Raw genomic sequence first — 26,848 nt, 5'->3', positions numbered from 1 at the left:
GAGTTGCCCCAACTCAAGGCATCAGAGGGGAGAGAAGTTTTATTGAATCCTGACAGGCGTCTATGCACAGTCGCTGGATTATGAAGAAATAACTTCAAGAGTATCCGTAGGTCGTCTGGAGAACTGGTCGGTCGACCAACGTCAAGGTGGTCCAGGACGGGATGGCTTTTATACAAGGTTCCTGGATGCAAGATACCCCACCCTAAACAATGGAATCATCAATACTTGATCTTTGCCGTTAACGCTATAACTAATAGAAAAGGCTTTTTCTCACAAGGTTGCATCTCCGGTCGACGGGGTTTTGACTGAGAGGCATGAGCGCCAACTGCCCCATTGGGGTAGCATCTTGAGTTTGCCGAACAGCCGCACATTATTCCCAGGAACGCGTCCAAAAAAAAGGGAAAAAATCTGTGCAAAACCATCTCGAAAAGTTACCGAATCGAGTCAAGATCCATAACATTCCACAAAATCCATAATGATCCCAGAAACTAAAGCCGACCGCCGGCGAGAGATATAGCCTTTGTGGAGTCGTCATATTTGCGCCTTGGCTGCCTCGTTGGGTTTAGCTGGTGAGCCAAATCGAGCAAGAAACTGAACAATACCAACCAATGCCCTATTCGAAAAAATTTATAAGCAGATATTATAAATTCATCTTTGTCATTTCAAATGGCCTTCCAGTTATCTTCTGGTAGGCGGCCATCGAGGTGTCTTTTCCCCGCAGCTTCCTGACCGCTTCCTGGCCTCGGTGCCCGCGCGTCCCGGAGACAATGCAATGCTGGACCAGAGCCTCAGAGCTTCCCCGGACTCTCAAAAAGTCATGGCGTCAATCTTGCAACGCCTCTGCTTGTATCAGAATTCTTCATTGGCTCTGGAAATGTTGACAAGCCGTAGATCGAATCTGACGTTACATAGATGCATCGCTATGTCGGGTGCCGGCACTGCGTCTGTGTCCGAGCGCGTCGCACATGTCGTGACACGCAACTCTGAGACCATTGGCCCATGTGAATAAGATATTAAATCCTCGCGGATCTCGGCACGATCATAGTTTCTGTGAACTCTTGCTCGTTCCCCTCGATGTGCCGTCCTGCCGAGAACGCGATGGCCACGACGACGACGACATGGCGCCATAGGCCGCGGAGAGCGAGACGAACTCTGTCCTGCGTAGCGTAGTCGGCACGAAAGAGGCAAGATCAGAATTGTCGGGTCGAGAGAAGAGTAAAACGCCTTCGGGACGTATATGTCCCCCTACCCCAACTGCCACCATCTCCCCAGTATGCTCACAGCCAAGCTGATCGACATATTCTCCAGATCGGGCCTGAGAGGTGCATAAGATGCGCTAGCCGCGATCACTGACTCCTGCTGCAAGTTATCATGCACAGAGCCTCATTCACGCTTGATTTGGCCCCAGCCTCTGTACAGTTTCAGATTCATCATCCTTGGGTATGTCCAAATTTCATTATCCAAAATTGACCAGTTTGACATTATTAGTTGATTTTATAGATGCCATGATCGTACCATTACAACGCGCTCCCGTCACGTGCTGCCTACAGAAGCATCTGGGCCGCGACACCCAGAGCAACAGGCACAGCATACATCAGGCCAGTCGAAAGGCCGGCAGCGGCGTTCTTGTTGTTCGTGGCCGTGGGTGAGGTGCTCGACGTAGGGCTCGCCTGGCTGCTGCTGCCACCGCTCACACTGGCGCTGGAGCTGGCCGTAGGGCTAGCGGTCGTTACCGTGCTGTTGCCACCGCCTACGTTGCTGCCCGTGGCCTTGTTGTAGCCGCTGACAACGAAATTGATCATCTCCTTGGGGTAGTTGACCAGGTATAGGCCGTGGACCGAGCGGTTCTGTCCGCTGCTGCAGTAAACATCGCCAGTGTCACAAAAGGACACGATCTTGTTGGTAAAGTTGGCGCATGCACCAATGCCGTTTCGCACAAAGAGCTAGATGCTGAGTTAGCAGGTGCATTCCCATACGGGCTTGAAACGTACGCCGTCAGCAGTGCTGGTGCCTTTGACGTAGGGGGCAGTGTGGTTGAAGCTTGGGTCGCCAAAAATGGCAATCGCGACAACTATCTTCGTTAGCTTGCACTGGCGCGGGCTTGCGCAAAGTTGTGGCTCACCATCTTGAACCGCATCGGCGGGAATCGCAGCATCGGTGCCAAAGAGTCCACCCTGGCCGCCGCAAAACGCGTTGATCGCAATCTGGGCACCCTGGGACCACCCGAGGTAGGCCATCTTGTGGCCGGGGCAGTCTTTGTGGTACTGGGTGACCTTGTTGTAGACATCTTTGGCGCCGTCCTTCTCAGAAACGTCGTAGCTGGGGTCCGAGAGAGTGGCCGGGTAGTCGATGGCGACAATATCGGAGTCGGGGACAAGCGCGCTGATGTTCTTTGCGAGGGCACCCGTCTCGCCGAGGCCCGCGGCCTCGCCGGTGCCGCGACCGACGAGAATGTGTAGGCCCTGGGAGCACTCGGCGGCCATGGCGGAGCCAGCCAAGAGGGCAGCGGCGGAGAGGGTAGCGGTACGCATTGCGGGGGTTGTAAAAGGACGACGACGGCAAAAGAGAAGACGGGCACGAGACAGGAACAAAAAGTGAATCGGACCCCAGGTTCCGCCAGAGCCTTCTTATTCGAAAAAAGGATCCAGCTGCCTGGGGCTGTGTCAGCCGTCATTCGGCTGGCCCGGTCCGTGAAGTCGACTAACAAGCCACCTAAAAGCTGGAATGAAGCTGATATTGGTGGGGCTGACGGCCCAACCTTCCTGGAAAGGCACCGGGCGTATGCATTGACAGTTAGCGCGGCTTGATTTCCTAGTTAATGCATTTCCATAGAGATTGTGCGTCGCAGCTGGTTATGACGAGTTTGAGCCGTTAATGATCCTGAGTTGTTGTCGACTTTTGTCGTGAATTGAGCGACGATATGGCCCAAGTGCCGGGCCGGATCGTAACACTCGGAAAGATTTGTTACTATCGTCTGGCATTTGAAAAGTCAAATCCTTGGCCAGTGCGTGCCTGGCCTGTCACTAACACTGTCTAACAGTGGCCGCGTAACACGCTATCAGTAATCTAGAGGAGCCACGCGGACCCGTGTGTCCCGAGCTGCAGGTGTCGTACGGCCGCCGTTAATTTAGCCTTGCAACGTCTGCGCAACGGATTATTGAACTAGCGTTGCGGTGCGGCGGGATTAGACTGGTAAGCTGGGTTATAGGCGGTCCAGGCAACGATGGGCTTGAAGTATTACTCGTTCGTCTGGGGAAGTGGCTCGTGGGTACGGTGTTGGTGGTGGACGATTCGTGGGGAGCGCGATGCTTGCCAAGACCGTGTGCATCTTGGCATCTGAATGCTGTGAAGGTGACAGACGAGATGTTCCGGATTGTAATTGAGAAAGGCTGATGATGACACAGAGTAGTGATGGCGAGAGACGGTTGAGTTTTGAAGATTATGGTGAGCAAACGCAAGCTGGCGGCTGATACTGGTTGCCAGCCTCGCAGCTCGCAACAGCAGCTGCCAGTGCTGGATCCAATTTTTCTCCAATCCACTCGCTCAGTCAGTGGGCGGGGAAACTGGACTCCAAAACAGTGCACTATAGCAACATTATCCGCGATATACATGTACACATAAATTGAATATATGCTCCTTTCTTCTTGTTCTGTTTTTAAGTCATTCTCCAATGTGCCAACTTTCCACTCTCATTTCTACCATGTGGACTCCTGACGTCTTCGTCGATATTGTCGCATGGCTCTGGTGGTAGATAGTGGCCAGATGGCTCGCCTGGTTGTACTCTGGATGTCGTATAGATCAATCTATAAATTTCACGTCACCCGAGACTTACGGGCAATAGTTATGGGCCTAATCACTGGGTTGTGAGTCTTGCAGAACTAGGTATAATAATAGTTTATTTTCTATGCAGGTCGGCGACGATGGAAAGATGTCTCTCCGATATCGAGATCTATCTAATGTTGCAGAGAGCTAGCTGCAAGTGTTTGCTTCACGGGGCAATTGGTGTTTATGATTCGAACTATTACTTCAAGGTACCTCAACAAATATTTACCACAATGCGTAAGAACCGCAGAACTACTGCTAGAGGTAATTGTAAGGTACTTACATTTCCTTTGAGGCTCCAACTGGTCAACGCAAGCCATTTGCTGTGCGGGCAGCGACATGACGTTTCCACCAGAATGTGAAATAAATTTTGAGATGTTCAATGAGTTTAATTTATATCTCAGGGATCAACCAACAATGCATTCCCGAATCCCTTCAAGACAACAACAACCATGTGCTGTTACTCATGCAGCAGCCACCGCCACCCGCCGCTAAACCGTTTGGTGGCGTTCTCACCTCCGGAACCGGGTTTCCTTGTCATTGTCAAGCTCGAGCAACCATACATCCACATGCAACTTCTAACGCACCACATTCCAATATGCATCATCATCGCCAAAGGATGCGCCCCATCGAGTCAATGCTCTAGCTTTCCCTCAGAGTCACTCCGCCCATGGAAACCACGCACCGTCGCCCCAACGGCCGTCTTGCCGCGTGCGACCCCTGCCGCGCCCGCAAGGTGTCGTGCGACCACCGAGAACCCGTCTGCACGCGCTGCTTCAAGAAGAACATCGGCTCGCGATGCAATTACTCGGGCGGGCATTCGGCGATCAAGCGGGTCAGCAGGGAGCCCTCGTCGCAGCTGTCCGATGGCCTCATCACCGCGTCCTCCGTCGCGGAGCCGCCGCCCCTGCCGCCGCTGCTGCCGCCTTTGCAGCTCCCGCTCCCTGTCGAGCTCGACCTAGCCACACAGTCCTCCGTCTCGCCGCCACCCGTCGTCGGACTGCCCACGCCTCGACCGAGCGCCCGCCTGGGGCACACCTCAGTCCTTGAAGAAACGCAGAGCAGCTTGCTGCTGCTCGGCGGAAGCGCGGGCTCTCCCGACGACGTCGACTATAACCCCGACACACCAAACCAACCGGCCGTACCCTTTCAGGAGCTTCCGTACATGATCCGTCAGATGTGCCTTGTCGTACTGCGTGGGTTGCCCGGCCAGCGCGACGCGCAGATGGCGTACCTCGACGGCACTGTCGAGCCCCGCGGCTGGACGTATATCGCCGTCGACCGCATCGTCCGCAACCTACGGCGAATGTTTGCGGCGTCACGGCACCTCGGCGAGGCTGCTGCACTCGAGGCTCTCGCCCGAATGCTCTGCGACAATACGGCCCGCCCGTTCCAGGACGACTACCCGGACTGTAAGGCCTGGATTGAAGCGTTCTGCAGTGCCAACAGCCTGCGGTGGGAGTCGATCGCGCTGCTGTGGGCACACATGGAGCGCGCGTCCGATATGTTTGACGCCCTCAACAAGACGCTCTTAGTGCGGTCTGCGAATAACACTTCCGTCGAAGCGGCGCGTATCAACCTCGGATACTGCATTCGTCTCGTGCAACATTTTAGCAACCCCAGCGTACTCCTCCTGGACATGATCCGGCGCCTCGCCACACTTCACTCGCTAGTGGATGGCGAGCTCTGTAAGTCTCTGCCCAACTCGCCGCCACAACAGATACTGACTATGACCAGCCATGTCCTCGTGGGATACGGGCGCGTCCAGCATCGCCTTCATGACATTTCTCGGGACCCAGACGACCGAGGAGGACGAGGCCGCCACGTACACACCGACGTTCTACTCCGAGTATAAGCGGCGCATTGCCGTGCACGTCTTCACCCGCGATAAGCTCGGCGTCGCCTTTACCGGGCGGCCGCCATTCATTAGCCACCGCTACTTTTCCGCGCCCATGCCGCTCGACATTGCCGACGAGGACCTACTGGACCCCACGCGGCTCCAGCGTGCGGCGAAGTCGCTCGATGCCAACGGGTGGAACACGGCTGGCAGGCTGTATGCGAGCACTGCGATCCGCGCGCGGTTCATGATTTCCATGATTCGCGATGAGCTCATCGAGGCGACGCTGGGAAAGGCTAGCCTCAACGTTGACTATCTATTGTACGTTGCCTGACTGACATGAGGGGGTAAAGCTGACTGTTTTAGGGATTTGCGAAGTCGACAGTGCTCCTTGGCAGATCAGTTTCCTGACGGTTTACGACTCTGCGCAAGCGATCTGGCGTCACCGGATGTGCCACCCAACGTGGCGTACATGAAGGCGTTTACGCATCTGGAGCACCTGCAGAACATTTTCTTTGCAGAGCGTCTTTTGCAGCGGTGCAACTATGTCGGCAACGGGGAGCTGCTGATAGTCAGCGTGACCATGGTGTCGCTGACGCTGCACTTTTGGATGAACCAGGACCGCTTCTCGATGCAGACAATGCGGCGGAATTTTGAATGGATTGTACGTGTCACCACCAACATTTCCACCTTTCTCTAGAAAGAGCGCACTCCGCTAACCTGTTCAGGTTTTGTCGTATGGTGCGCCTGGTGCAGGTGTGCTCTGCCAGGAGCTTTTATACCCGACGTTTCGTGGCAATCACCCGCTCGACGTCAAGGTGACGCGGTCGAGCATTATCCAGCAGCTGAGCGTGCTGATAGGCTTCTTCGACTGGGTGCGCGACGCGGCGCCCAATGCGACTCTCTGCCGCGACTGCAGCGCCATCATCCAGCGCGTGCTCGATTACACGCTGAACATGGCTGCTGCCGGCGGCGCGGGCCTCGGTGCCAATGGCGCCGCCGCCGTGCCGGAGCTGCTCGACTGGGGCGTCTTTGATCAGCCTGATTTCAGCTTTGAGTTGATGGACACGTTTGATTGGCTGCGGTGATGACATTATCACAGTACTATCACGTATGATATGTATGGATACAGGTTAATATTAATGGATGTACAGTGGGTGGAAACGTGTATCTGTCCCCAGTTAGATATCTCATCCTTCTTAGGTACATAGCTCACCTATCGAGGTAAATATATAACAGGGACAGATACAAGATGCCACCCGCTCACTGTACGTTGCTCGAAGGATTCGGCTAGATGCTTGCGCCGCCTTTCGGCTTTACCCGTCCCTCCCATTGCTGACCGCCCTCAGCCACGCATACTTCCTGCACCCCTCTGCCACGCATACGATTAATACGCACGAACAAGTAATTTTTAATTAGCGTAAATCCTTCATGGAACTTTTTCATTCTGGCACCATCAACTTTTCCAAACAGGAAAGTCAACCGCCCCAACTCCATTCGGAGGCTAGCTCCACTCCGTGGTCCGAGCTTACGGACGGGTTCACGTCCCGTCCGTTCATCACCCCAAACCAGCCCTCGTCCAGGCTCACTCAACCTCACTCAACTTCCTTCATCTTCACTCGACTTCTTCACCATCAGACGCCTCATTCATGTTCAAGCACTAACACCTGATACGTCGTTGTGATGAGCGAGATAGAACGCGCAGATCCCGGCGCGCACGCCGGCGAGACGGCGCCTCTCCTCCCTTCCTCCTCATCCTCCTCCAACACCACAATCACAAGCACGCAACCAGGCTTGCTACGCACCGCCGTGCCGTTCCTGATCATCCTCACGGTCGTCGAGTTCGCAGCTGCGCTCGTCGCCGCCGGTGTCGCCGCCCTCGTCGAGGGCTCCCTCTGCCGCACGCGCTTCCCGGACGTGACCCAGCCCTACGGCGACCCCCGGTGCAAGCACGAGGCCGTGCAGGCGGACCTCGCGTGGATCATCGGCATGGAGAATACCATCTCCGTAATACCCGGTCTGCTCATGTCCATCCCGTACGGTGTCGTCGCCGACAGATACGGGCCCAACATCGTCCTCGGGCTCGTCTGGGTCGGCCAGTTCCTATCCGAGGGAGGACACCTCCTCGTCTGTGCGTTCACCCTCCCTGGGCTTTCTTTACGAGGTCGCGTCCCACTGACTCCTTTCCAGGCCTTAATCCTCAAATATTCAACGTCCGCTGGATATACGCCTCGTCTTGTATGACGCTCATCGGCGGCGGCGGCGCAACCTATGTCGCCATGCGCTACCTCGTTGGCGCCAGCCTCGTCGACGAAAAGAACAGGTAATCCTCCTCAGACAGCCTGTACCTTTCCTTCCTACTAACAAACACATAGAACCACCCTCTTCTTCTACATACAGGCCTACAGCACTTCCATCGCCTTCCTCACCGGCCCCGTCGTCTACTTCGTCATGAGCCGCGGTGGCCCCGTCGCCGCTCAAACCGTCGGCGTTGCGCTTCTTGGCCTCATGGCCATCCCTGGCTTCGCCATGCCTCGCCGTCTCCGCAACACCCCTGCCCCATCCTCCTCCTCCTCCTCCTCCTCCTCCTCCCCGCCCACCAGCATCCGCGCTCGCGTAGCCGACGTGGTCGCCTCCGCCGCCACCACCCTCCGTCTCGTCTTCCTCGGGCCCGACCTGCTCCTCACGCTCCTCCTCGGCAGCGTCGTCTTCACCACGCTCGGCGCCTACGAGACCACCTTCCGGCTGCAGTACGCCACCAAGCGCTTCGGCTGGACCTGGGCCCAGGCCGGCCTGCTCTCCTCCGTCGCCTCCGCCGCCAACCTCTCCACGCTCGTGCTCGTGCTGCCCGCGCTCAGCTGGCTGCTCCTCCGGCGCGGCGGCCCGGCGCTGAGCAAGGACCTCTGGCTCGCGCGCGGCAGCGGCGCCGTCCAGGTCCTCGGCAGTTTCCTGACGGCGCTGGCACCGACGGGACCCGCGTTCGTCTTCGCGGTCGCCCTGTACGAGTGCCAGCGCGGATACATGCCGTCCATTGTGAGCGTCATCATCGCGGTCGCGGAGCGCGCGGGCGTCACGCAGCAGAGCACCGTCTACGCGTGTGTGTCGACGATGAGTGCCACCGGCTCTATGCTCGCCGGGCCGGTCATGGCCAGCGCGTTCCGTGTCGGGTTGGAATGGGGACAGTCATGGTACGGCTTGCCCTTCTTGGCAGCCGGTGTGCTGCAGCTGTGTACGTTTTTGATCCTCATCTTCGTGCGGCAAAAGTAGAGTCGCTACGCAGCCGTCTCTGTACATGTATTCTAGTGTAACGTGTTTCAGAAATATCTTTCTTGGGAGGGTACAGATTTCGCTGGTATTGCTGTCCAGCGAACAGGATATCAGTCATGTTGATAAACCTACCCTCACCCATCTCGAGGATGCGCAGACTTGCCGCTTTCCGGCGAGCCAGGGATGGCGAGCTTGGGTGCTCTCGGCAGCTGGAGCGTCACGTTCCACATGGCATCACTGTCCGTGTGACACCTGTCAGGCCCCGCGGTGACAGCGTGCGCGTTGAGCCGACCGGTTCTAGTAGTGCAGCCGTCGTAATGCCGCCTCCGCTGTCCTCGCAAGGCCGAGTCTCTTCTTACATTCGCTGTCTCAGTCAGGAGCTTGCATCGGTTGAGAGGAGCCAGCGATGCTTGCAGATTACCTGTCCATCGATGAGGCGGCATATGATGGAGCGGAAGGAGACTAGAGTCGGCATGACGAGGCCAAGAACCGTTTCTGAGCCTGCATCCGTCTACAGGACTGTGCTAACGCGAACGGTCGCCACAACGGCTATAACTGTCAGGATAGTTGGAAGCATTGTCACCGTCGCATGACCAACGATGCATCATCTCTTCTCCGACTCTGTGGAAAGCCGCACATGCATGTCGACAGGCGGTAGTCGTTCCAAAACGGAGGTCCGCGTGAACAGGGAAAGGCTTAGCAGAGTAACCCTCCAGCCTGCCGACGCAGCAGGAATAAATACACCCATAAGTCGTGCTTCTTGTCCTTTGTGGCCTCGTACATTGTTCCGGTTTCCTCTGTGCGCATTCCCTCCTGTGTGTGTTGCCGCCGGCTCGTACTCGTCAACATAGTTTTTTAGGCACCGACTGACGAGGGCGCGGTTGTGCAGGCGGCGCTTAAATAAGTGCAGCGGTGGTTGATGTTGTAGCACAAAAGAACGGCCTAATTTTGGTTCATTTTTGAGGCCTTGACTGTAACGGATTGGGTAAATGATGCTGTTCTGCACGACATTGACGCGCGGCATTAATTGGTGTCATCTCGCTGTCATGCCCAGCTCAGTCGCACAATTTGTCTCACGGCGAAATACGGATTACGTACGTTTCGAAGGGAAATACGAGCGTTTATATGAAAGACGTTCTGGTTCACAAATATTACAAACGGAGGGTTCTAATAAAATATTAAAAACAAAAAGAGCACAGAATTACCTGCACCACGAACTAGATATTGTCTTGCAAATTCACCGCTAAAGAAACTGCGAACCGCAGTGAATGGGTAAAAGCTTTCTCATCAAATCAACAACGGACCCAAAAAGTTCCCATCTCAAAAAACTGTGAATGAATAAATTCCCATTGATCCTTCTCAACAACTCCCCCACCACAGCGTTCCCTCTCAAGCGGGAAACGGAGCACGCCCAACTTGAGCATCACGCCCGCCTTACTCACTGACTGACTCACAACTAACTTAGCCGTACAACATCACGCTCGCCCAACAGATAATATTATCTACCACCATCCATCCCCATCTTCTATCCCCTCAAGCAGCCTTTGATATTCAATATTCTCGCGCAATCTCATCTCACCCTTTGCCATGGGTGGCTCTGCCTTTTCCTGCGGCAGAGCTCCGCTGCGCACTCCGCGCATGCTGCCCAGCATCTACCATGCGCAGAAGCAGCGTTGCCAGGCTCTCCTCCGCAAACTCTACGTCCACGTCGACTCACCCATCGACGGTCCGGGAAAGAAGGACTTTGGTGACATTGACATTCTCGTCTTCCAACGCCGTCCAGAAGCCCCGCCGCCCCCTCAGCCTCTCAGCGATACAGAGCCCGGGTATGAGCTCATCCACGAGCTGGCTACTCTTCTCGGCTCAAAACGCACCCAGTTCGCCGAAAAGTCATCCTCTAACCTCGCCATACCATGGCCGACCGACGCTGATGACCAGGTCACACCCGATGCCGCTGATGATGCCTCCGCGGCGGCCCCCTCTTCCCCTGGCTCTTCCCCCGACAAAGAGCAAAAGTACATCCAAGTCGACGTCCGCATCTCCCCCAGTCTTGAGGAGCACAATTGGATGCTCTTCAAACACGCACACGGCGACATCTGGAACATCATCGGATGCCTCGTCCGACCGTACGGACTCACAATCGACGACACGGGCATGTACCTCCGCATCCCCGAGATTGAGAAAAAGAATAAGAAACTAGCCAAGGTGCACCTCACTTCGGACCCGAATCGTGTGCTCGACTTCCTCGGGCTGCCGCACACCGGTGCCGAGTATGAGTGCATCTGGATCGACGAGCCCTTTGCCACACCGGACGCCATGTTCGAGTACGTCGCGCTCTGCCGCATGATGTATGTCAAACCTGATCTAGGTATCAAAGGTCTCCAAGAGGATTTGGAAAACCTCAAGTACAGCGATCGGCACCGCCTCAAGACCCGACCCGTCTTCAAGGCCTGGAGGGAGGGCTTCTGCCAGCGGTGTCGGCTCGAGGGGCGCTTCGCAGTCGAGCAGATGTCGCGGGAAGAAGTCACTGCGGACGCGCTGGAGGTATTTGGCGTGCGAAACCTGTTCGAGAACCGCCAGCGCGAGTTCCGGCGTGAGAGCCAGCGTTCCCGTATCCGGGACGACCTCATCAAGGGCGTTGCCCCGCTACTGACGCCGGACTGTACGGCTCACATGGCCATGACCACGCGCGGATGCCTGGAAAAGGGCCTCAAGAAGATTATACTGGAGCGCGATGAAAGCTACGGGGTACAGTTTGACGAATCCATGCTCGACGCAGACGGTCTCTACAAGGAGGACGAGGTGAAGAGGTTCATTGAGCAGCACAAGGAGGCGGTGCAGGTGGCAGCTATAGCAAAGCATCACGCACTGTTCATAGCTTCGAAGGAAAGAAAGTTGAATGAACAGAAGCAATCCAATTCAGAGGAGCAGAAGGCGGAGGTGGAGGCGGGGAAGCAGGAACAACAGGCAGAGGAGCAGAAGTCAGAGGAGCAGAAGTCAGAGGGGCAGAAGTCAGAGGATTAGATATCCAAGGAGCGAAAGGAAGCAGAGGAAAAGGAAGACGAGAAAAGGGAAAGCAAGAAGAAGAGGAAAAACGGAAAAAAGAAGATGGAGAGGAAGATAGAGGGGCGATACACACAGAACTGGCAGCATAGGATGGCTGCTGCCACAGGATGTTGCCGCCTCCCACAGACTTGCTTTTCTGAATATTTCTGCCACTCGGGTAAACAGCATTTAGGACGAGCGAAGCGTACTAGCTATCATTAGATACCAAGGCAATAATGCCTAGCTTAAACCAGCGTTGATTTTGAAGTCTTTTCATTAACATGATCCTACTATATTGCGAGCACGCCGCCTGCGGCCACCACCCCGCCACCACAATGCTCGCCTTCACCGAGCTTCCCAACCGTCCGGTCAATCATCTCCGCAACCCAGGCCTTCTCCCTCTCCCAGTCTGGCGTGCCGTCGCGGAACATAGCCATGGCGCCCTCCAGCACCGCCAGTGCAACCGTGAGGCTCACCTTGCCCATGCCGTCGCCGAGCAGGTACTCGGTCATCTGGCACAGGTTCCGCGCCATGGCGACCCAGGCCTCCCTGTGCTCCTGCCGTCGTGCGCGTAGCCGCGCATCATCCTCATCATCGGCGAGGCTGCGGTAGGCGACGAACAGCAGCCAGTGGCTGACCATGACGCCCGACCAGTACGTCATCAGCAGGTACGCCGTGCCAAACGTCGGGAACGCAAACGACACCGGGAACGGCGTCTCGCCACCGTCGTCGCCCAGCGTGCTGAAGCGCGACCAGTACGGCGGGCCGACCAACTGCGCCTCAAACGCGCCGTGCCACTCCTCCAGCCTCGCCAACACCGCGGTGCACTTTTCCACGAGTTCGTCTGCCACCCCGCCGCCGCCGCCGCCGCGTGGCATGTCGTCGGCGAGGCGCTGCAGCGGCGGCAGGTCCAGCACGCAGTCGAGGCACCGGTCGAGGATGTTCTTCGGGTAGACGCGCCAGGGCCGCGCGCGCCATGCGTCGTCGGAGAGGAAGCTGTCGGCGCGCCGGATGAGCGTGGTGATGACGCTGTGCCGGCGGAGGCCGAGGAACAGGCTGTGCGCGAGCGGGGTGTCGTGCGCGTCCGGCCCGCGGAGCTCGAGCAGCATCATTGCGCCGGCCACGTGCTTGGCGTACGCGGCGCCCCCGCCCTCCTCCTCCCGTGGGCGTCTTCTGGAGGAGGAGGAGGTGATGGGCTTCTCCGTCAGCTCGTAGACGCCGAGGGCCAGGCAGGCGGCCAGCGCGTCGTCGCTCAGGCGGGTGACGGGCGCGGCGATGGCGGCGCGCAGGTGCTCGAGGCTGCGGAGGTAGAGGTGGGCGCTCTGGGCGCGGAGGGCGGCGTCAGCGTGATCGCGGCCGAGCTGCGCGGTGGCGAGCGCGGCGACGGCGGTCTGCAGGGCGGGCAGCGAGGAGGGCCGCCCGCGCAGCTGCAGCAGCCAGTTGCCGGTCACGACGCCGGCGTTCTCGGCGGCGCCGAGGCCCTCGCGTGGCATGTAGGCGTGTAGGAAGACGTGGTGCAGCTGCTGCCACAGCGACGGCATCATGGGGATGCGCTGGACGTCGAGGAAGTTGGGAACGGCCAGCGGCGGTGGCGGGGTGGTCGTGCCGGGGGAGGAGGTGTCGGAGGAGGTGTCATCGGTGAGCCATTGTAGACGCGGGCGGACTTCTGCAATGAGTAGATTGTGGTCTGCTGTGCGTGGCGGTGATGGTTTGGTTGATTTCTTTGTGGTTCTGCCCTTCCATCGGCCCTGGTAGGTCAGGGTGCCGTCGGTGTCGTGGGCGGCGTTTGCGGGCAGGACGACGTTGTCGGAGAAGACGTAGGCCGTCTTGCGGGCGTACCCCCCGCATACGCGTTTCGACTTGGAGCAGTTGCCGCAGTACGGCTTGGCGAGGTCGCACTGCGATGATGTGAGTCGGATGCGAAGAACGGCGCTTGGCGGATCTCGGGGAAGCTCATTACCCTAATCTTGCGCTTGAGGCAGGTGTTGCAGGCCTTTGAGCGGCCAGGGACGCCGACCATGACGAACGACGGCGCGGGGCTTCAGCGGACGATTGGAGGGGTTATTCGCGGTGGTTCCGCTCGGCGGGTGGGCATCGCGATTCTTTTAGCTGATGGCGTGGATGGATGAGGAATGTTTGCGCGAGGTCGGAAAGGCCGTGGTGATGAGGCTGAGTGGCAACGTCAGCGGGCGGCATCGCGACTCCACAGGGCGCATCGCAGGGCTGATGGGAGGGTGGAAGATGGATGGAGGATCAATGTGGATGGATGAATGATGATGACGATGATGATTAGGGTTTATGTCGTCTAGTTTCGCATCGGACTCGGATTGCTTGGTTGAATTGCGTAATGCATGGCGCAGGCTTGTAGGAGGGAATATTTCGAGAGATGTTTGATGGGCTGCGTTTGTGTGATACACGCCACACACAGAATGAGGGCTACAAATTTGAGAATCATGGTAATTTCTGGAGACTGTGAAAGTATTTATCTCGTAATTTTTTTATTCTGCATACTGCACAAGCAGAGTGAAGCTGTCAAGTAGTACCCAGTCAGGTCAGACAGGTCTGTTGTGCCACCTGTCAAAGAGTGATGGAGGATAAAAGCTGAAGGGTACAAGCATGTTGCCATCGCCAAGACTCGGGCCTTGCCGAGTGTATATGTGAATCCTTGGGCTCTGGTGGTGGCTGTAGAAGAGCCTGAAGGGGCAAATTTTACAAAAATATTCCTTGACTTACAGAGTGCTATAACGAAGCATTTTTTACATTTATTTCTGAGGTTTCGACGCGGAATTGGTGTCTTTAATGCTGGTCGTGTTGCAAGATCGCTTTGAAGTGTGTACATAGTTACCATTTGGTCCACCAACGCATAGGAATTTTTCATGATTTCAAAAATAGGCCAAAGTTCCACTACACTGGGCTTTGCGTCACATATTATTCCCAATTATCACGAGATTTCTCTGCACAGTCAGCCCAAAGCATAGCAACACCAGCAATGCATGCCATGTCCTTTTCAGGGTAGCTGCCCGTAACTTCCCCAAGGCTGCGCCACTACATCCACCGTGGAGCCGCTATAAAACCCGCTAAATCCCGCCAGGACCCGCCGGCAAGCCCTGAAGCTTCACTAAACCAGCAGTCACCTCGCCAGAAGTATCCCTTTACGGTTTAGCGTCATCCAGCTGAGCAGCAGGCGCCGGCACCTGGCTTCCGGCCGGTGTGCCATGCAAACTCCAGGGCTGTCGAGTACGAAGAATGCGAACGGAAAGCTGGGAATAAGATTGAGAGCTGAACAAGAATACTAAAAAGACGATGAAATAGACGTTGCACCAAGTTTCTCGAAGGATGACTCCTTTTGAAAGGTCTCACGCAACAGAGGCGCAGCTCCTGCGACCACGCAACTACTCCTCCCTGTATCATCACCAATCAACGTTGCGAGTTACGCGTTGTCCCCTCAGCCCTATCACAGCTTTTCATGTGCATCTTGCCCTCTTCGGCTACTTTCCCCGAGGTCCCTGAACTTTTGCAGGCTGTCGGACCAAGTTTACGCCTGACCGCGCGTGTCACCCATCGTCGCCCGATCCACCGGCCGTAAGCCGCTTCGGGACTTTGATTCGAGGTCGAGCTTCTATATAGCTTCCTCACCTCCGCCTCCATCTCCCTGCTGTTGTCCTCGACACCATTGCTCATCCATTCATAAGTTCATCATGTATTACGCGTACAAAAAGATCAAGGAGCACCGTCGCCAAAAGCCCCTCGCCCAAGAGACGGCTCAAGACACCAACACAAGCACCCAGAAAACCACCACACCCGACCAACAACAGCCGGTCACCAACGACCAACAGCCCGGCGCCAGCGATCAGCAACCAACCACCAATGATACTTTCAAAAAGTCCAAGATCAAGAAGCAGCTCTCCCCCGAGGAAGCCGCCGACAAGAAGCGTCGCACCATCTACCGCTGGAAGCTCATCGCGGGCCTCTTTGGTCCCTTTGCACTACAAGCCCTCGACACCACCATCATTGCCTCCGCGCTGTCTGATATCGCCACCGAGTTCCGTACGTTCCTCACTCTCCCTTCCCATACCTACCGCACACAGCCTCACTAACAATTCCCCAGACCAAGTCAAGCAGCTCAACTGGATCATCTCCGCCTTCAACCTCACCTCGGCCGCCTTCCTCTTCTTCTGGGCGCAGATGACCGACGTCTTCGGCCGGCACGTCACCGTGCAGGCCTCCATCCTGACCATGCTCATCGGCTCCGCCATCTGCACCGCCGCGCCGACCTCCTCCTTCGCGGCGCTCCTCGTCGGCCGCGCCATCCAGGGCGTCGGCTGCTCCGGCGTCAACATCTCCGTGCGCACCATCCTCGCCGACCGCGTCTCGCTCTCCGAGTACGCCACCAACTGGACCATATTCGTGCTCATCAACGGCGTCAGCTTCGGCCTCGGCCCGCTCATCGGCGGCTACCTCACCCAGGCCTCGTGGCGCTGGTGCTTCGCCATCAACCTGCCCATCGGCGTCGTCTCCGTCGTGCTCGTCGCCGCGCTCCTCCGCAAGGAGCTCATCGGCCCGCAGCCGCTGCCGGAGCTCGCCGGCAGCAACGCGGAGGGCGGCTCCCGCGGGCACCGCTTCCTCGCGCGCATCTCCACCGTCGACGCCGTCGGCCAGCTGCTCTTCCTCCTCGGCATGGGCCTGCTGCTGCTGGCCTTTACCTGGGGCGGCAGCACCTACCCGTGGGGCTCCGCCGCCGTGGTCGCGCCGCTCGTGCTCGGCGTCGCGCTCACCGTCGCCTGGCTCGTCTTTGAGCGCTCCATGGCGCACGGCCGGGCCATGGCGCGCGTCTTTGGCCGGCAGCGCGCCATGATGCCGTGGGACCTGCTCTCGCAGCGCGACACGCTCATCGTCTTCCTCGTCGGTTTTGGCGGCGGCATGGCCATGTTCGCCGCCATGTACTTCATGGACCTCTACTTCACCTTTGTCGAGGGCAAGAGCCCCAGCGACGCCGGCATCGGCCTGCTCTACTACATGCCCGGCTTGGCCGTCGGCGTCTACATGGCCATCTTCGCGGCCAAGGTCTGGCCGCGCCAGACGCTGCCGCCGCTGGCCTTTGGAGCGCTGACGACCGCCGTCGGCATCAGCGTGCTCGCCTGGGCCGTGCACGCGCGCAACACGAGCGTCATCTACGGCATGCTCGCGCTCATCGGCCAGGGCGTCATGCTGCGCATGAACCCGGCCTCGCTGCACTACCTCGGCTACTTCCCGGACCGCACCTCGCAGATCACCTGCCTGTCCGCCTTCGCCATCCCCTTTGGCGGCCTCGTCGGCCTGACCATCATGACCACCGTCTTCAACAACAAGAGCGGCGTCGACCACCTCGACGCCAAGGAGGGCATCACCTGGGCCTTCATCTCCATGATCCCCTTCATGTGGGCGTGCGTGCTGCTGGCGCTGTGCTTGGGCAACGTGTGGATCTTGAAAAACGGCGACCACGAGATCCTCCATGGTTCGTACATCCTCGGACTCCTTCGCCGCGGACCGCTCAACAAGGAGCTGCGCCATCGCGGCGAGGGCCGTTTTCGTGAGAGTACTTTGGATAAGTCGGTGCAGCCTGCAGAGGATAACTGCTAAGCTGGGGGTTGGGGTATTTTGCTGGAAGCGCTCACTGTCATTTACCCGCATTTTGCCGCTCGTGATACCTTCCATTCATTGGCGAAGCGCAAATTCCGAAACCAACTTTTCTTTGTAAATTAAAAATAGATACCACAAATAATAAACCATACAAGAGGCACTCTGAATATTGTTTCTTCTTTCTCGCACAGTCCTTTATGTACCTCTGTGGCATGTCAAGTGCGGGCGGCTACACACTAGGCAAGTATCGCCTTGCCCTTGTCCGACGTACAGGCACTTTTACTTGAAACGAAGAATACAATGACATGGATCTTTGTTTAACAGTAGCAAAGGTCGGCGGCTATACAGCCGCCACAAAGTGTGTATTCAATTTCTGCCTTCCAGGGCCGCTTTGCTCTACATCCTCTCATTTACATCTACGCGATCTCTCCTTGCCCATCCTTGCTCTTCCATAAGCTAAAGTCTGCTTCTGGAACAACACTATGGCGAATCTATCATTAACAGTCTTTGAAAACTCGGTGAAATGTCGCGAGCTGCTAGAAAGGTGCATCGCGATGGCGCCGGACAGCGACAAGAAGAAGAAGTGGTGGACGGGTGCGCAAGCGGATTTCAATGACTGGTATTTGCCGTTTTCTGACGTCGCCATGTCCACACTCGACAATGAATTTCGGAAGGACTCGAGTATGGCGAGGATGGCATGTGATGTACTTGAACGTCTTGCCACAGTTCTCAGACTTCATCTACGCGACGGTATTCCCAGCACTTCCAGCAAGGTCAGGCGCGGCGCTAACATGGTTAGTTGATCCCATATACGAGCCGGAACCCAAAGCCACAGAACCAAGTGAGTCAGACATGAAAGAAAACGATATGGAATTGGGGGCTTCCGACCCCTCTGACCAACGAGAGCAAGAAGGAGGACAACAAGGACAACACGGCAAAATAGAAGAACACGGGGAGCAAGACGACCATGACATGGACTTGGCGGCTTCGAAACTCTCTATTCAAGAAGCAAAAGAGAAGGAGGAAGATGAAGAAAGAGAAGAGGGAGTGAAGGGAGAAGAGGGAGTGAAGGGAGAAGAGGGAGAGATAGAAGGAGGAGAAGAAGGGCTAGACGAATGCGACTATGATATGGAGTTGGGTTCGAACTCTGCTAGTGAAGAAGCGGAAGAAGACCAAGAAGGAGGAGAACAAGGAGAAGGAAGAAAAGCAGGAGAAGAAAAAGACTCTGAGATGAAGTCTGTGGGCTCAGACCTTTCCAATTCATTAGAGGAGGAAGGAGGAGAGGGAGGGCAATACGAGGCTGATGTGGAGTCAGTTGGCTCAGACCTTTCTGATTCATCAGAGCAGGAAGGGGGAGAAGGAGGAAAAGGGGGAGAAAACGACGATGAGATGGAGTCAGTAGGCTCAGACTTTTCTAGTCAGGAAGAGGAAGAAGGAGGGGAGGAAGAAGAAGAAGAAGAAGAAGAGGACGAGAACGACCTCAATGACGAGGACTATGAGACGGATGGTAAGGATTCATACTCCTCTGATACGGACTGTGAGGATTCAGACTCCTCTGAAGAAAACCCCGAGGATTCAAATCTCTTCATCGAAGAAGTATCTCCGTACTTTCAGTATGCTGAGGTGGTTTCTTGCCTCATTGGGGCTCTTGGGGTGGTATCCAATTTCGATTATATATGGGTGGTATCCGATCATAAACGTGCAACTCTGACTTATCCTCGACGTGCCCACCTCCAGCAAGTTGAAGTGTACAGGGAGTCTAAAGACATTGCGAAGGACCGGTCGAATCACGACAATCGTCGTCCCGTGGCGACTGGGTTTGAGCAGTTCAGGCAGTACTATCCGGGGTGGGGGCGGTTGACCCGGTTCGGTCTCGGCATGCAGAACTTACTCGATGCTTTGGATGATCTCCATGCTTTGGGTGCACTCAAGGCTTTGACTGCATTGGATGTATTCAAGGCTTTAGGTGCATTGGATGATCCGGATGCATCTCATGATCCGGATGAATTGGATGAATTGGATGATCCGGATGCATCCCATGATCCGGATACATCCCATGATTCGGATAAACCAGAGCGCCTCCTTCCGAAGCATAAGCGAAAGACTCCCCCCGGACCACCCAATACTTGGGTTGAGGGCCAGGGGCCCAAGATTTACATAGGGGGCAAATCGCTTTCCGACATTTTGTGTTGCGACGAGCCCTCGGAGAAGCGCGAGCAAGAGATTCCTCCCGCACCAAACACACCCGGCGCCCCTGCCGCCAACCTTGGGTGTACCGTGTCAACCGCCAATGATGCGTCAAATGTCGACACTGAGATGATTCCGGTCTCGCTGCACGGGCTTCAAATGCCGAGCAATGACGAGCCCTCGGAGAAGCGCGGTGTACGGCGTAGTCTCGAAATCGACGAAGGGTGCGACGACGAGCAAACTGATCTCAAAAGGAGGCGGCTGGTAGAGACGCAACACTCTGAGCTCGTTTTAAGAACGCACCCTGACCATGCGATGCCCCTGAGTGAACACTTTCGCAAGTCGAGAGATGGAAGTTACGTCGGACTACCCGGGAGAAGAGGAGTTGACCAATTAACCTAACTAGAAAATGGTACTAGCAGGCTAGTATCAATTGACTTGGTCAGGGTGCAATTCAAAGTCACAATTCTTCAGCTGGAGATGGATGAGGGACGAGGGATGAGGGATGAGGGATGAGGAAGAGTTGGGTCTGGAGTGCAGTGTGGGGGGGGAGATTTTGTGACTTGACTGTTTCATTGACTCGGTCTTATAAACTAGTTGCTTATTATGTCCTTGTATGGAATATTACTATTTTCTGAAATTTAACCAAATGCTGTAAATGCTGAGCGAGACGCCATGCTAACTAGTCCATTGATTGCTATGTGACTCACTCATATCGCGGCGGGGGCAGAGGTAGATCGATCAGCCATTTCTTCTCAAACACACTTCTATACTTCTTTCTCATCAATACTTGTATCTTCCAAGATACAAAAGTAACTCCGCATATATACGATGACAGTCTCCGAGGAGCCGTGGACGTCAACCGCTCCCGAGGCAGCCCACATCCAGCTCGTCCAGATTCCCCTCGCCGCGCTCGAGGCCCTCGCCGCCAACGACCTGCCCTCCGCCCGGACCCTGTCCGGGATCCCCAACCTCACGCCGTACACTTCCTCCGCCGCCGCGCCGTGGGTGACGCGGCTGGTCGTAGACGGCGGTGCGGTGGTCGGGCGCGCAGGCTTCCACGGGCCGCCGGACGAGCGCGGCATGGTCGAGGTCGGCTACTCGATCGACCCGGCGTGTCGGCGGCGGGGCCACGCGCGGGCGGCGCTGCGCGTCATGCTCGACGTGGCGGCGGCGGACGAGCGGGTCAAGGTTGTGCGCGCGTCGATCGGGCCGGGCAACGAGGCGTCGATGGGCGTGGTGCGGCCGTTTGGGTTCAAGGAGGTGGGAGAGCAGTGGGATGAGGAGGACGGGCTGGAGACGATTCTGGAGGTTGAAGTGTAGGTGGACGATGCATGGTGAAAAGCTGGCAATGTGTAAGATAGATGGGCTACAAGATGCGTTCATTCCATCAATGCGTTTTTTTGGGAAAATTAAAAAAAAAAGATTACTTAAGGACTGAGATCGACCCATTTAAATTACCGGGGATGGTTACTCAAGACGAAATATGGTATCTATGCATCGTCTTGGTCAAGTCTTGAGATCAGCAGAGGACCAGGCTGAGCAGGACATCATGCAACAGTGACACTGATGTAATAGTTTAGCTACTGTCAAGATACATACAACAAATAGAATGAGATAAATTTTCGGACTATCCAAAAATAATGCACAGGGTTATCAAAAGAACTAAAGGACTAATCAGGCGACTGATTGTAAGGTCAATGTTTCTAAGAACCCCTTGCTCTTGCCAAGTTTACCTCCGCCACCACCCAGTAGGGCGGCAGAAACGATAAAAATGAGGAATCAAAATAAATTAAAGAGCTTCACTGCATCCTCGTGAATTCAGATCAATTACTAGGATCTGGAATGTCTGCCTGATTATCACAGTTGCCTGGCCACGATCAGGCAGCCGAATAAATCATCTGCCGAACTAATATCTCCACCAACAAACACATATAAACCACCATCCTACCTACCTCAACACAATAATTTCTCTCCAAGCCAGTATACATCTTCTACACTACCCATCATGGATGTTTTTGTCCGCTGGCGACCCCTTGTCGGCGCCGAGTCCTCCGGCGACGGCGTCGGCCACGAAACCGTCGCCTCCCCGCTATCAACCCTTGATGCCGTCACCGTGCAACGCACGCATTTAGACAAACCGTGGAAAAGCACCTTTGCCTTCTCCGGCGTCCTTTTCGGCGCGACCTCCAATGCCTCGGCCTACTCCGCTATCGTGCAGCCCGCGGTGCCGCACGCCGTCGTCACCGCTGGTGCGCGCGCCAGCTTCTTCGCCTACGGCCACTCCGGCAGCGGCAAGACGCATACCGTCATCGGCTACGAGGATGACGACCAGGAACAGGACGATTCCGGCCCAGGACTGTGCCTGACAGCCGCCGAGCAACTCTTCCACAACATCGACGCCATCAACAACGCCCGCGGCGGGATGGAGGAGCCACCGCTCGCCGTCGCGCTCAGCGTGTTCGAGCTTCGCCACAAGGACGCGTTCGACCTCCTCAACGACGGCACGCAGTGCCACATCCGCGAGGGCCCGGACGGCCGCGTGCACGTCCGCGGCGCCACCGAGACGCTCCCGGACGGCCGCGTGCGCGTGCAACCCCTCTCCCGCCTCGCCTGCTCGACCGTGGACGACCTCCGCGCCGCGCTCCGCCAGGCTCTCAGCCGCCGCGCCGTCGGCACCTCCTCCGTGCACGACCAGAGCTCGCGCACGCACGCCGTCATCGAGCTGGAAGTCGTCAACGCCGCGCTCACCTCCGCCCGCGCCGCCCTCATCGACCGCCAGTCCGAGCTCGTCCCCGTCGGCAAGCGCGCCGCCGACGTGACCATTGCCGAGCAGGCCCGGGGCGTGTTCAAGGACGAGGACGGCGTCTACCAGCCGGTCCCAGGCTACGTTGCTGACCAGGCGCTGCTCGACGCGGTCGGCGCCGAAAAGGCCGCGTTCGAGGCGCGCGTGGCCGCCGCCGAGGCCGCGGTCGACGAGGCGTACGCCCGGTACGACGGCGGCGACGGCCGGCCCTGCGTGGGCGGCAAGATGGTCTTCGTGGACCTGGCCGGCGCGGAGTACCAGCAGGAGAACAAGCGGATCCTGGCAGGGCTGGCGCAGACGCCGGCGGAGCGCAGGGAGGCGAGGCAGATCAACACGGACTTGCTGGCCCTCAAAGAGGTGATGCGGGCCTGGGCGACGCGCCAGCCGTACGTGCCGTACCGCTCGTCGCCGCTGACCATGGTGCTGCGCGAGGCGTTTGCAGATGACGATGTGCGTGTGCGTCGCCGTGAATGCAGTGCTTCCATGGTGGTGACCGTGTCGCCTGCGGAGGAGCAGTACCTGGCCACGCTCAACTCGCTCAAGTATGGCAGCCTGATGGGGACGGCCAAATAACAAGGTGGTGGTGTTTTGGGGAATGGCATGTCTGAGGGGAATGTGAGAAATCTATTTGTGGTGCGGGCCAGTCCTTGAGTAGTCTATTCTCAACCGGAGTTGCTGCGTTGGTCGTCGGTCTTGAGCTTCACTTTTGCAAACGTCCAGCCTCCCTTCCGCATTGAACAATGCCCGATTCACAACTCGCCTTTCCGGCTCCATCAATGGCTACTACAATACCAGAAATCACGCTTCTGCATTCAATACAATACACAATGAATTCTGTACTATTGATCACTCGCTTCGCCCCTTTCATCTCGCTGATATAAAACGTCCCATGTTCGCTTCTTCTCTCCATTTCGAGCCATCTTTGCGCTTCAATTGCCTCTTTCTAACCATCTTTGCGAATATCCCAAACTCTCATCGCTTCTTACCGCCGCCGCTGCTACTATGCCGTACCTCAACCGGCGCACTGTCCGGAGTTTGCTCGCCCGCCGGCGTCCTTCGCCGTCGCCTGCGCCCAGTCTCCAAGCAGAAACATCGCCGCCCGCATCCTCCTCCGCGCCGACCGAACCTCAATCCCCTCCCCTAGCCCTGTCCTTTTCTGCGCCTGTCGGCCTCCCAGGTTCCCCTCCACCGTCGAGCCAGACGAGCCTCCGCGCCGTCACCGCAAACGAAGCCTTCCGCTCGCCTGCCGCCTCCGTATCCGCCAGCAACGACCACAACACCAATGATGAGATTTTTGATGCTGCCCGCTCGCAAAGCTCTCACTCTCCAGAGCGCCAGGCCCATGCGCCTGACGCCTCGCAGCAACGGCAGGCCACCGCGTACCTAGAAGCCGGCATCCCCATCGCCAGCGACGACCTCCGCGCGCCGCCGACCGTCTTCGCGCCACACCTCAGCGGCCACGTCCCGTCCACCGACTCGCCCCCGTACGAGTTCAACGGCCTCTTCGCCGTGCCTGCCGCGCCGTCCGGGAACCCGCCGGCGACGCCCGGTGCGCCTCCGCTCTACCAGCCGCACGCGCCACCGGCCGAGACGTTTCCGCAGCTCCCCTTTACACCCTTCCATCGCAATGCCATGCTGGCGCGGAGCGAGCAAGTTGAGCACGAGCTTCCCGGTGACGTGTGTCCTTTCCTCCCCCCCTCTCATCACTACTCTCAGACCTCTCGACTAACACGCACGCAGGACCGCTTTCCTCACCCACCCGACTCCCGCGTCGTCAACGGATCCTGGCTCGGCGGGTAAGCCACCCCCTCCACACAATCTTGCGCCCTTTCCACCTCTCACTAACCACCTCTCTCCCCAGGCGCTTCGAGCCCTTCACCGTCGGCGACCGCACCTTCTTCTGCCCCGTGCACCTCCTCCTCCGATACCCCCACTGGCGCCTCCTCCTCAGCCTCGAGCGTCCCCCCTCCGGCTGCTGGGCCCTCTCCCCCTCCGTCGTCGACCCCGCCGTCTTCGCGCTCATCCTCGAGGCGCTCGTCTCCCCCGCCGGCTTCGACGGCACCGAGCGCGGCCTCAGCCTCGTCCTCCTCGCGCTCGCCGCGCGCCAGGCCCTCGACTGGGGCATGCACGCCGAGGTCGCCAAGCTCGTCGCCAGCGCGCGGCGGCTCGTCGCCCGCCGCGTCTTCTACCGCGACCCGCACGCGCCCGACGCCCGCGGCGTCATGGACCACAACTACTTCGTGCACCGCTCCGAGGACATCTTCCGCGCCTGGCGCGTGCTGACCCGCAGCCCGCCGGAGCTGCAGCGTTGCCTGCCGCCCGCCGAGATGGTCTGCCTGTACGCGCTGGCGGTGCCGCGCGACCTGTGGCCGGCGCTGACGGCGGAGTTCCCGGACGAGTTCGCGGCGCTGATCGACCTCTCGGCGAGGCTGCGCGTGGTCCCGGGGGAGGTGGACTACCATGACTGGTGGCTGCGCTTCTTTCGTCGCGCCGGATGCCTCGACTTTGACTGGATGGCAGACGTGCCGGACCTGCTCGGCATGTTCTACCGCGGTCAGGAGGAGTCCGCGCGAGACCGTCCGGAAATGCCGACGGGGGCTCAGGCCGCAGCCGAGGCGACGGAGTAAAAGTGTGATGGTTTGCTAAGAGATGGCTTTTGAAACTGTTGACATGTGGCTCATGAGATATGAATGTTTGCATCCTGTATGAAGGACACGATTGATGACTTGCTTGGTTTGCTGGAACTCGCTTCGACGCAGCTCCCTGCTCTTAATTGCTGAATGGTTGGTATACGCTCCAAGGTGCTTGAGATTGCTTTCAGTATGCATTGCATAGCCTCATCGCTTCAATATGTTACCTGGCTACTTTGTCACTTCAGTCGCACGCATAGCTTGATTTCCCTACCCCGTTCCAATCAACTCATTTTACCTCGCCGATGCAGTATGCTCAACTCCTCAACACCGTCTCACGCCACAAGTATATACAATGACCCTCATCACCCAACAACCCCAAGCGTACTCCTTCAATCCAAGACCAAGTTCCACAGGCCGTCGCCCAGGTAGTGAGCCTCCTCGACCACGGGCCCCTTACCCTTTTCCTTGACCTCCGCCGTGCCCGCCACCAGGAGTCCCACCGCGCACGCCTCCTCCTTTCCCTCTGCCATGATCACCACCGGCTCGCCCTTCGCCAGCTCCCTGCTCCACCTCCCCTCCCCATCCACGCCCTGCTCCATCTCCCTGCCCTCCTCCAGCGTCGCCGGGCTGCCATCCGCCGGCAGCCTGCCCCCGGCCGACGTCAGCCCCGGCGCCATCAGCGTCGCGCCGGAGAGCACGAAGCGCACGGCGCCGCGGTCCACGCGCACCGAGGGGAACGCGCGCGGGAAGCGGTGCAGGAGCCGCAGGTGCGGCAGGATGTCGCCCGAGTCCTGCTGGTAGAAGACGGGCGTGGCAGCGTCGCCGACGACGTACAACGTGTTGCGGTCGGGCAGCTTGACGGAGGACAGAGACGCCTTCTTGGGCATCACCTCGTCGATGTAGGGCGTCAGGAGCGGGTACGTGGTCAGCAGCGACTGGCGCAGCGAGCGCTGCACGGACGACTTGAGCTTTTGCTTCGGCGCGGCTTGGAGACTGCGTGGGGGGGGAGAGAGGTTAGCACAGGAAGATGGGAGTTGGCGGGGGTGAATAGCTTGAGGTTCTGGGCAAGGTTGAGACGGTAGTAAGAGAAGACGTACTCTTTCTTAAACATGGTGGCGGCTTGTTGTGATGTTGTGTATGGAGGAAGCTGGGATGGCGGGGTTAACTTTTGGAGGGGCACGAAAAGTCCAATGCCCCGCCGCGGGGTCGCATCACGGCAGAATGACGGCGACGATTACGATGAAAAGCAAATTTCGAATAAATTTGAAAAATCAAAAGACACTTATTGAATAATATTCTGTATTTATTGGATTTTCTTTGCATTTCTTTCTGAGATGGTACTCGTCGCAGCGGTAACCGTCGCTGTTACGCATTCGGCCGCCGAGCTGCCCACGCGACACTAGGCGACCCCGGCGATCTATCCGTGGTAGACGTGCGTGACAACGCCATCCTCTTCAACGTGAACATTGAGACGATCTTCCCTCAAGTCCTTGGTGATGACCGAGCCGGGCTTGATGATGCGCGTGAACTCGGGAAGGTCGCGCTTGCAAAAGTTCTGCGCCGGCCAGCGTTAGTAAAGCGTCCACGTCGGCACGCATCATCAAAAAAAAAAAAAAAAAAAAAAACATCAAT

General features: G+C 57.5%; 11 protein-coding genes across 11 annotated transcripts in view; 7 read left to right on the top strand and 4 right to left on the bottom strand.

Moving 5' to 3' along the window:
* Window positions 1-1,544: 1,544 nt before the first annotated feature.
* Window positions 1,545-2,531, bottom strand: ISF_08267 (acetylxylan esterase precursor; the record flags this gene model as incomplete). Its single annotated transcript, XM_018851870.1, has 3 exons — window positions 1,545-1,943; window positions 1,992-2,071; window positions 2,123-2,531. The coding sequence occupies 3 exons, from the start codon at window positions 2,529-2,531 to the stop codon at window positions 1,545-1,547; spliced, it is 888 nt and encodes a 295-aa protein (XP_018700952.1).
* Window positions 2,532-4,492: 1,961 nt separating this feature from the next.
* Window positions 4,493-6,747, top strand: ISF_08266 (C6 transcription factor; the record flags this gene model as incomplete). Its single annotated transcript, XM_018851869.1, has 4 exons — window positions 4,493-5,510; window positions 5,560-5,980; window positions 6,026-6,323; window positions 6,388-6,747. The coding sequence occupies 4 exons, from the start codon at window positions 4,493-4,495 to the stop codon at window positions 6,745-6,747; spliced, it is 2,097 nt and encodes a 698-aa protein (XP_018700951.1).
* Window positions 6,748-7,342: 595 nt separating this feature from the next.
* On the top strand, window positions 7,343-8,926 carry ISF_08265 (Major facilitator superfamily transporter; the record flags this gene model as incomplete). The annotated part of the gene is made up of 3 exons (XM_018851868.1): window positions 7,343-7,790; window positions 7,850-7,982; window positions 8,035-8,926. The coding sequence occupies 3 exons, from the start codon at window positions 7,343-7,345 to the stop codon at window positions 8,924-8,926; spliced, it is 1,473 nt and encodes a 490-aa protein (XP_018700950.1).
* Window positions 8,927-10,513: 1,587 nt separating this feature from the next.
* ISF_08264 (hypothetical protein) lies at window positions 10,514-11,950 on the top strand (the record flags this gene model as incomplete). The annotated part of the gene is made up of 1 exon (XM_018851867.1): window positions 10,514-11,950. The coding sequence occupies one exon, from the start codon at window positions 10,514-10,516 to the stop codon at window positions 11,948-11,950; it is 1,437 nt and encodes a 478-aa protein (XP_018700949.1).
* A 311-nt stretch (window positions 11,951-12,261) lies between these two features.
* On the bottom strand, window positions 12,262-13,991 carry ISF_08263 (C6 zinc finger domain protein; the record flags this gene model as incomplete). The annotated part of the gene is made up of 2 exons (XM_018851866.1): window positions 12,262-13,869; window positions 13,932-13,991. The coding sequence occupies 2 exons, from the start codon at window positions 13,989-13,991 to the stop codon at window positions 12,262-12,264; spliced, it is 1,668 nt and encodes a 555-aa protein (XP_018700948.1).
* A 1,678-nt stretch (window positions 13,992-15,669) lies between these two features.
* ISF_08262 (Major facilitator superfamily domain, general substrate transporter) lies at window positions 15,670-17,590 on the top strand (the record flags this gene model as incomplete). Its single annotated transcript, XM_018851865.1, has 2 exons — window positions 15,670-16,018; window positions 16,080-17,590. 2 exons carry the CDS (start codon window positions 15,670-15,672, stop codon window positions 17,588-17,590), a joined length of 1,860 nt encoding a protein of 619 aa, XP_018700947.1.
* A 3,018-nt stretch (window positions 17,591-20,608) lies between these two features.
* Window positions 20,609-21,100, top strand: ISF_08261 (acetyltransferase gnat family protein; the record flags this gene model as incomplete). The annotated part of the gene is made up of 1 exon (XM_018851864.1): window positions 20,609-21,100. The coding sequence occupies one exon, from the start codon at window positions 20,609-20,611 to the stop codon at window positions 21,098-21,100; it is 492 nt and encodes a 163-aa protein (XP_018700946.1).
* A 685-nt stretch (window positions 21,101-21,785) lies between these two features.
* ISF_08260 (kinesin family protein) lies at window positions 21,786-23,156 on the top strand (the record flags this gene model as incomplete). Its single annotated transcript, XM_018851863.1, has 1 exon — window positions 21,786-23,156. One exon carries the CDS (start codon window positions 21,786-21,788, stop codon window positions 23,154-23,156), a length of 1,371 nt encoding a protein of 456 aa, XP_018700945.1.
* Window positions 23,157-23,585: 429 nt separating this feature from the next.
* ISF_08259 (hypothetical protein) lies at window positions 23,586-25,210 on the top strand (the record flags this gene model as incomplete). Its single annotated transcript, XM_018851862.1, has 3 exons — window positions 23,586-24,260; window positions 24,324-24,379; window positions 24,445-25,210. The coding sequence occupies 3 exons, from the start codon at window positions 23,586-23,588 to the stop codon at window positions 25,208-25,210; spliced, it is 1,497 nt and encodes a 498-aa protein (XP_018700944.1).
* Window positions 25,211-25,605: 395 nt separating this feature from the next.
* Window positions 25,606-26,327, bottom strand: ISF_08258 (hypothetical protein; the record flags this gene model as incomplete). Its single annotated transcript, XM_018851861.1, has 2 exons — window positions 25,606-26,209; window positions 26,314-26,327. 2 exons carry the CDS (start codon window positions 26,325-26,327, stop codon window positions 25,606-25,608), a joined length of 618 nt encoding a protein of 205 aa, XP_018700943.1.
* Window positions 26,328-26,633: 306 nt separating this feature from the next.
* Window positions 26,634-26,848, bottom strand: part of ISF_08257 (Proteinase inhibitor I78) — a gene marked incomplete at both ends in the record, with an annotated part of 465 nt that continues 250 nt past the window's right edge. The window contains one exon of the mRNA XM_018851860.1: window positions 26,634-26,771. Within this exon, the coding sequence (XP_018700942.1) occupies window positions 26,634-26,771 (138 nt within the window). The remainder of the gene's footprint in view (window positions 26,772-26,848) is intronic.

The sequence above is a fragment of the Cordyceps fumosorosea genome (genome assembly GCF_001636725.1).
Source record: "Cordyceps fumosorosea ARSEF 2679 chromosome Unknown scaffold_28, whole genome shotgun sequence".
NCBI lineage: Eukaryota > Fungi > Ascomycota > Sordariomycetes > Hypocreales > Cordycipitaceae > Cordyceps > Cordyceps fumosorosea.
This window is presented reverse-complemented; position numbering and strand designations above follow the sequence as displayed.